At 43.2% G+C, this 8,478-nt stretch overlaps 1 protein-coding gene across 1 annotated transcript; it reads right to left on the bottom strand.

Moving 5' to 3' along the window:
* Positions 1–3,348: 3,348 nt before the first annotated feature.
* On the bottom strand, positions 3,349–8,455 carry LOC106575474 (zinc finger protein Pegasus). The gene is made up of 4 exons (XM_014151985.2): positions 8,149–8,455; positions 6,009–6,184; positions 5,222–5,410; positions 3,349–5,024 (listed from the first exon to the last, which is right to left on the bottom strand). Exons 1-4 carry the CDS (start codon positions 8,157–8,159, stop codon positions 4,009–4,011), a joined length of 1,392 nt encoding a protein of 463 aa, XP_014007460.1. The 5' UTR covers positions 8,160–8,455; the 3' UTR covers positions 3,349–4,008.
* Positions 8,456–8,478: the final 23 nt, after the last annotated feature.

Genomic DNA, 8,478 nt, shown 5'->3' with positions numbered 1-8,478 from the left:
GTAGCTGCTGCCTTGACAGGAACTAACGGGGATCCATAATAAACCCCAGGAAGAGTAGCTGCTGCCTTGGCAGGAACTAACGGGGATCCATAATAAACCCCAGGAAGAGTAGCTGCTGCCTTGGCAGGAACTAACGGGGATCCATAATAAACCCCAGGAAGAGTAGCTGCTGCCTTGGCAGGAACTAACAGGGATCCATAATAAACCCCAGGAAGAGTAGCTGCTGCCTTGGCAGGAACTAATAGGGATCCATAATAAACCCCAGGAAGAGTAGCTGTTGCCTTGGCAGCTACCTCTATACCCCTCTCTACATGACCTCTATACCTGATCTCTATACCCCTCTTTATGTCACCTCTATACCCCTCTCTACGTGACCTCTATACCCCTCTCTACGTGACCTCTATACCCCTTTCTACCTGACCTCTATACCCCTCTCTACCTGACCTCTATACCCCTCTATACCTGACCTCTATACCCCTCTCTACGTCACCTCTATACCCCTCTCTATGTCACCTCTATACCCCTCTCTACGTGACCTCTATACCCCTCTCTACGTGACCTCTATACCTGATCTCTATACCCCTCTTTATACCCCTCTCTATGTCACCTCTATACCCCTCTATACCTGACCTCTATACCCCTCTCTACGTGACCTCTATACCCCTCTCTACGTGACCTCTATACCTGAACTCTATACCCCTCTGAAATCAGAACAACTATACCATGATATAAATAATAAACTCAGTCTTCTTAGTAATGGTAATAATTTAATATATTACAGTTACTGTAACACATTACAATAACATAAAGACCTTTTCAGGGTGTTAACATTTGACAAAAATTATACACTGAACAAAAATATAAACGGAATATGTGAAGTGTTTGTGCCATGTTTCATGAGCTGAAATAAAGGACCACCCCCCCCCAAAGAAATCATTAAAAAAACAAAATCCCAGAAATGTTCCATACACACAAAAAACGTATTTCTCTCAAATGTTGTGCCCAAATTTGTTTACATCCCTGTTAGTGAGCTTTTCCCCTTTGCCAAGATAATCCAACCACCTGGCAGATGTGGCATTAGAGAATTTGGCAGTACGTCCAACCGGCCTCATAACCCCAGGCCACGTGTAACCACGTCAGCCCAGGACCTCCACATCCGGCTTCTTCACCTGAGGAATCGTCTGAGACCAGGCACACGGACTGTTGATTAAACTGTGGGTTTTGCACAACCATAGAATTTTTGCACAGACTGTTAGAAACCAGCTCAGGGAAGCTCATCTGCGTGCTCGTAGTCCTCACCAGGTTCTTGACCTGACTGCAGTTCTGCATCGTAATGTTAAGGTATCTGTATTCCCAGTCTTGTGAAATCCATAGATAAGGGCCTAATGAATTTATTTCAATTGACTGATTTCCTTATATGAACTGTAACTCTTTGAATCTTTGAAATTGTTGCACATTTGCATGTATATTTTTGGTTCAGTGTAAATCAGAATCTACATATTTCTACCCTGTGGTATTTCATATCATAACATGACTTTCTCCAGTCCAATATAGATAATTGATTGGGAGCCAATCCTACACATCACAGATCACTGCATAGAAAACATAACTCCAATACAGGGACCATTAGACACTGCTACATCAATCTGTATTTCTATGTGTCCAGAAAACATACAGGAAATCCTTTTAACATACAATATGAAAAAACTAACTCCAGGCTGTCACTTGATCTGTGCAAATCGTTTCAATACTCAGGAAGGGTAGTGTTACATTACTGACTGTAAGAACCACAGTCATTTCCAACACTGCTACAACTGATGTGATCCTTTGAAATACTTAAAAAAAAAAAAAAAAGGTTCAGAAGAATACTTTGGCCTTTTTATCAAGTACGATTTATCCAAGTCTGAATGATTTGTCTCGAACGCAAATTGCATTTAAGCTACAGATCATTGTTAATTTAGGAGGTATTAGCTAAAGAGCACCAGTTATTATAGATCAGTAAGGCTAGCTGAAGGTAAAAAAAAGAAGGACGTGATTGGCAGCAACAGAGAACACATGGAATCAATCTGAATGTGGAACAGAGAACACATGGAATCAATCTGAATGTGGAACAGAGAACACATGGAATCAATCTGAATGTGGAACAGAGAACACATGGAATCCATCTGAATGTGGAACAGAGAACACATGGAATCCATCTGAATGTGGAACAGAGAACACATGGAATCAATCTGAACGTGGAACAGAGAACACATGGAATCCATCTGAACGTGGAACAGAGAACACATGGAATCCATCTGAATGTGGAACAGAGAACACATAGAATCCATCTGAACGTGGAACAGAGAACACATGGAATCAGTCTGAATGTAGAACAGAGAACACATGGAATCAATCTAAATGTGGAACAGAGAACACATGGAATCCATCTGAATGTGGAACAGAGAACACATGGAATCCATCTGAACGTGGAACAGAGAACACATGGAATCAATCTGAACGTGGAACAGAGAACACATGGAATCCATCTGAATGTGGAACAGAGAACACATAGAATCCATCTGAACGTGGAACAGAGAACACATGGAATCAGTCTGAATGTAGAACAGAGAACACATGGAATCAATCTAAATGTGGAACAGAGAACACATGGAATCCATCTGAACGTGGAACAGAGAACACATGGAATCAATCTGAACGTGGAACAGAGCACACATGGAATCAATCTGAATGTGGAACAGAGAACACATGGAATCAATTTGAATGTGGAACAGAGAACACATGGAATCAATCTGAATGTGGAACAGAGAACACATGGAATCCATCTGAATGTGGAACAGAGAACACATGGAATCAATCTGAATGTGGAACAGAGAACACATGGAATCAATCTGAATGTGGAACAGAGAACACATGGAATCAATCTGAATGTGGAACAGAGCAGAGTAAAATACAGAGTGAAATAATGTCTAAGCTGAAGCATTAATATACACAGATGTCACTGACGTCAAGCCGTTAATATAATGTTAAGTTTTACACTCACAATAAAGTGAGACACTACTATACACAATGTATAATAAAGCATGTTTGTTTGTCAATGTTGAGCACCTATTTGGACCAACGGACATGTTCTTTGCTTCATGCCTTGCCTCCTCACGTCATTTGCACACACTGTATATAGACTTTTCCTATTGTGTTATTGACTGTACGTTTGTTTATTCCATGTGTAACTCTGTTGTTGTTGTTTGTGTCGCACTGCTTTGCTTTATCTTGGCCAGGTCGCAGTTGTAAATGAGAACTTGTTCTCAACTGGCCTACCTGGTTAAATAAAGGTGAAATATATATATATATATATATATATATATATTTTTAAATAAGGCAAGGTCAAAAGTGTTTCAACTCTAGCCACAGCAACCAGATACCTTGTAATCGCTATTTAAACTATACGTTTTGTCACTCGCATGTAATATCACCAATATTTATGTAACTAATTCAGAGTCGGGCTCTCGTGTGGCGCAGCGGTCTAAGGCACTGCATCTCAGTGCAAGAGACATCACAACAGTCCCTGGTTCGAATCCAGGCTGTATCACATCCGGCCCGTGATTGGGAGTCCCATAGGGCGGCACACAATTGGCCCGGGGTAGGCCGTCATTGTAAATATGAATTTGTTCTTAACTGATTTGCCAAGTTAAATAAAAAAAAAGATTAAAAAAATTATAAGAAGTGACTTCCTTTAAATTCTCAGATGGCACCGAGGAGGACAAATGATTAAACGTCTCCAACCTCCAGATTACTTTCCCATTTATAGAAGCATCAATTCCTCATTTCAAAGTAACACTCACTCTCTAAGTTATATCATAATTATTATTCTTTTTTTTTAAAACGATACAATAAAATATAGATCAGAATCGCTCTGATCCCTGATTATCATAAACACGGAATAAGATAATATGCTCTGTGAGACGCCAAACATCGTTCAAATTCCTCTTGGTTTACTGTGCAAGGCAGTCACTGCGTGTGCTGCCCGCGAGCAAAATGGCAGGCAAAGTCGTACTTGTTCCTGCACTTACAGCCGCAGATATTACACTGGAAGGGGTTCTCGTAGCCGTGGCAACCCATGTGAATGGTATACAGGATGTTGTCAGAGAAGTAGGTGTCGCAGTGCTGACAGCTGTGCAACATCTGTGGGTCTGGGTCCTGTGTGCTACCGGGTAAGGCAGGGGTACTGGGCTGGCTGTTACTAATGCTAGCTGAGCTGGTGCGTGTGTGTGCACTGTGCTCACTGCTCGGTTCTGGGTCCACAGGGCTGGGGATGTAGTTCCTGCTATGGCCTGCAGGGGTTTGGAGGTCCTCGGGGCTGGTTGGAGAGGAGGTTTGGTGGTGGTGGTGGTGGTAGTGGTGGTGGTGGGCACCACTTTGACTGGTGGATAAAGATACTGACACTGCAATCGGTGCACCGGACGCCTGCTGGATGAGGAATGGCTTGACGTCGTTACAGGACAGTCTGTCAGGAGATACAGGGGTCTGGTCCACTGGGGGGAGGTTGGACAACTGGCCTGCCAGCGTAGACAGCTGGTTCAGTGGATTGTTGTCCACCGCCATGTCACTGTTGACATCCCTGCTGGCACCTCCTCCTCCTCCTCCATTCCCATGGTCCTTCACATTGTTCTCGTACGCCTCATGGTTCAGGTAGTCTGGTTTCCCCACCACCATGGAGGGAGGGCTGAAGTTGATGAGGAGGTGTCTGCTGTAGTCTCCCAGGCCCAGGGAGCTGCCACTCTTCTTCTGTAGGACGTTCAGCATCTTCTTGTTGGAGAGGAAAGAGGGCAGCACCGACCCCTTCATGGGTAAAAGCTTGTGGCGGCGCCGGCGGTGGTGGGACAGGTTGCTGCGGTCGCTGCAACGGAAGGAGCAGAGGTCACACTTGTAGGGCTTCTCTCCCGTGTGGGAGCGCATGTGGGCCTCAAGGTGACGCTCGTAGGCAGAGGCGAACGGGCACAGCTGGCATCGATGAGGCTTCTCTCCTGTTAATCAACAAAGAGGGCGATGTTTAGGTTTATTTGAACATCTTGGCACATATCCAACATCCATTTAAAAATGTAACGTCACACAATATAAATACAAGTAAAAAAAAAAAAAGATCTTAACTATATGGACAGTGCAGGGGCGGACTGACCATCTGGCATGTTGGGCAAATGCCAGATGGGATGGTCCATTTTACCTGTGTGAATTCTGATGTGCTCTATCAGGCGAGCGGTGCCTTTACTGGCGTAGCTACAGTAGCTACACTTGAGCTTGCCGTCGAAGGTCCTCTGGAAGCCGTCCACCAGCAGCCCAGAGTTGTTGTCGTCCAGAGGAACTTCCATTGATCCATTTTGATGATCACTCTCTGGGATAGCAGCTGCTGCTACTGAGAGAGGAGACGACATGACATACAATTAAATAGATACTTCACAGTAAATTTTTTCACCGGAAATTGATACCTCTAAACAATACCCAAGCTTCACAGACACACAAAAGCAGAGGTCTGGAGCTCAAATTACATCTAGAACTTATCCGGAAGCAGGATTTGTAAAATCACACTTTACATTGATCTATTTCTGGTGGAAAAAAATGTATTCTGGCAGAAAATCTAGTCAGAAACCATTCGTGGCGCAGTCCTGTTTTTGTCTGATGCTTGAAAGATATGAGAGGATCACTTGAGATGCATTAGGGCCATCTTTGTGAAGTAAATATGTCCACAATATGGTATCTAAACATAAAAAAAACACTAATTGCTCCTCCAGAGGACCCCTTTTGGATGACGGCCCATCGCCACAAAATAAAATAAAAACATTACAAAATTGTTCAAACAGACTTATTAGGTTATTCCCCGTAGCGCTGGGCCCTGTTCCACTGGGTTTAACTTCCCAAAGTAAAATGAGGGATATGGCCTATTTTGGCCATTTTGAAAAAGATACATCCTAATTTAAAGTGAACTACTCTGATAGTGTTCATAACAGTCTCACCAGCTTGGAGGTGGTCAGGCTCCATCTCCCCGCAGACAGAGCCTGAGATCATGTTGACATGGTGTGTTTGCTGTGTCAGGTACTCTTGAAAGTCCTTTATGAAATCCAGAGGTTTTAGATCATCGTCCATTTGGCAAGATGGGGTGTATTGTGATGACTTCTGATCACCCCCCAACCTGTAAGATAAGGCAATAATACTTTTTAAAAAACCTTTATTTAAAACTAAGCAAGTCAATTAAGAACAAATTCTTATTAACAATGACAGCCTACCGGGGAACAGTGGGGTTATCTGCCTTGTTCAGGGGCAGAACAACAGATTTGTACCTTGTCAGCTCAGGGATTCGATCCAGCAACCTTTCGGTTACCGGCCCAACGCTCTAACCACTAGGATACCTGCCTCTAACCACTAGGATACCTGCCTCTAACCACTAGGATACCTGCCTCTAACCACTCGGCTACCTGCCTCTAACCACTCGACTAACTGCCTCTAACCACTCGGCTACCTGCCTCTAACCACTCGGCTACCTGCCTCTAACCACTAGGCTACCTGCCTCTAACCACTAGGCTACCTGCCTCTAACCACTAGGGTACCTGCCTCTAACCACTAGGCTACCTGCCTCTAACCACTAGGCTACCTGCCTCCCCCCTCTAACCACTAGGCTACCTGCCTCTAACCACTAGGCTACCTGCCTCTCCCCTCTAACCACTAGGCTACCTGCCTCTAATCACTAAATTACCTGCCTCTAACCACTCGACTACCTGCTTGACGATTAAACATAATGAACCACATGATAATCACATTGTTACAATACTACTGTATGTATGGCATAACCTATAGCCCGATATTGGACTAAATGAGCCTAACGTTAGTCTTTAGTCCAAAGAATGTATATGTTCCGCTACAAGACCATGGTGATTGCCTACGGAGCTGTGAAGGGAACGGCACCTCCATACCTTCAGGCTCTGATCAGGCCCTACACCCAAACAAGGGCACTGTGTTCATCCACCACTGGCCTGCTGGCCCCCCTACCTCTGAGGAAGCACAGTTCCCGCTCAGCCCAGTCAAAACTGTTCGCTGCTCTGGCACCCCAATGGTGGAACAAGCTCCCTCACGACGCCAGGACAGCGGAGTCAATCACCACCTTCCGGAGACACCTGAAACCCCACCTCTTTAAGGAATACCTAGGATAGGATAAAGTAATCCTTCTAACCCCCCCCTTAAAAGATTTAGATGCACTATTGTAAAGTGGTTGTTCCACTGGATATCATAAGGTGAATGCACCATTTTGTAAGTCGCTCTGGATAAGAGCGTCTGCTAAATGACTTAAATGTAAAATGTAAATGTAATGTTCTGTTTAAGGGCGAATTGGTTCTGAAAGCCTAAACAGCCAAATACTCCCATCTAAACGTGACGCGATTGCGGTACGGTTCTTGAAACATAAATCGCTCTACTTTGATAGCACAAAAATAATTTCACAAATGCAAAATAAACATTTAATGTAGTGAACACTTGTTTTAAATGTTGCAGATGACAGTATTTCTTTCAGTGAAAAACAGTTTTGTGGCATCTGTCTTAGGTTTACACACAGGTTAGATGCAGTAACGTGTAAATATGGCCGTGTGGGGAATCTAAACCCTATAAAAGCGTATCATGTTTAACAACTTATTTATATATATTTTTGTCCGATATGAAATATACGGTTATTATGTTTCCAAAACCCGTCCAGCAAGCTATGCCCTTAATGTTCACACCGACCGTCGCGGTTCTTATTAATAAAACTCCCTCTTACAGAAAACACCTTCATCCAAAGCCTCTCTAAATGTAATGTAATGTAACTGAGAGTCATGATCAAGGATATAACCATTATGGGGGCAGTCAGTCACGATGATAAATAAGTATGTTGTCACCAAAAAACATCTCATAACAGTGGCAACATGACAATGTAGCAGCATTTATTTGATACACAGCCCATCTCTCACTTTCACTACTACCGGCGTTGCTCGTTAATAACGATAGTAATGTATAACGGTAGTAATGTATAACGTTAGTAATGTATAACGGTAGTAATGTATAACGGTAGTAATATATAACGTTAGTAATGTATAACGGTAGCAATGTACGCTAGCCATTTTTACTTACCAGCTGGTCATCAATCACAGCAGCGTTAAAAACAACATATATATTTACGCGTTACCCATCCGGTCTTATGTTAAGATGGACATTTCAAACACTATCTACGACAATAAAAATGTGTGATGACAAGTTATCGTTAGCCGGTTGTGCTAAAAACAACAGAGAAGGAGCAGGGAGCTATGTGTTATAGTAGCTATGCGACAGTAAAATGACTCCCATTTCAGAAACACATAGCTGTCAGTGAAAACTCCCTAGTTGGAAATACAACAGCAGAAAGATGAAGAGGAAGATTTTTATTCGATTAAAAATGCCCTGCGTATATAAAATATTGAAGAC

Source organism: Salmo salar, chromosome ssa01 (genome assembly GCF_905237065.1).
Source record: "Salmo salar chromosome ssa01, Ssal_v3.1, whole genome shotgun sequence".
NCBI lineage: Eukaryota > Metazoa > Chordata > Actinopteri > Salmoniformes > Salmonidae > Salmo > Salmo salar.
This window is presented reverse-complemented; position numbering and strand designations above follow the sequence as displayed.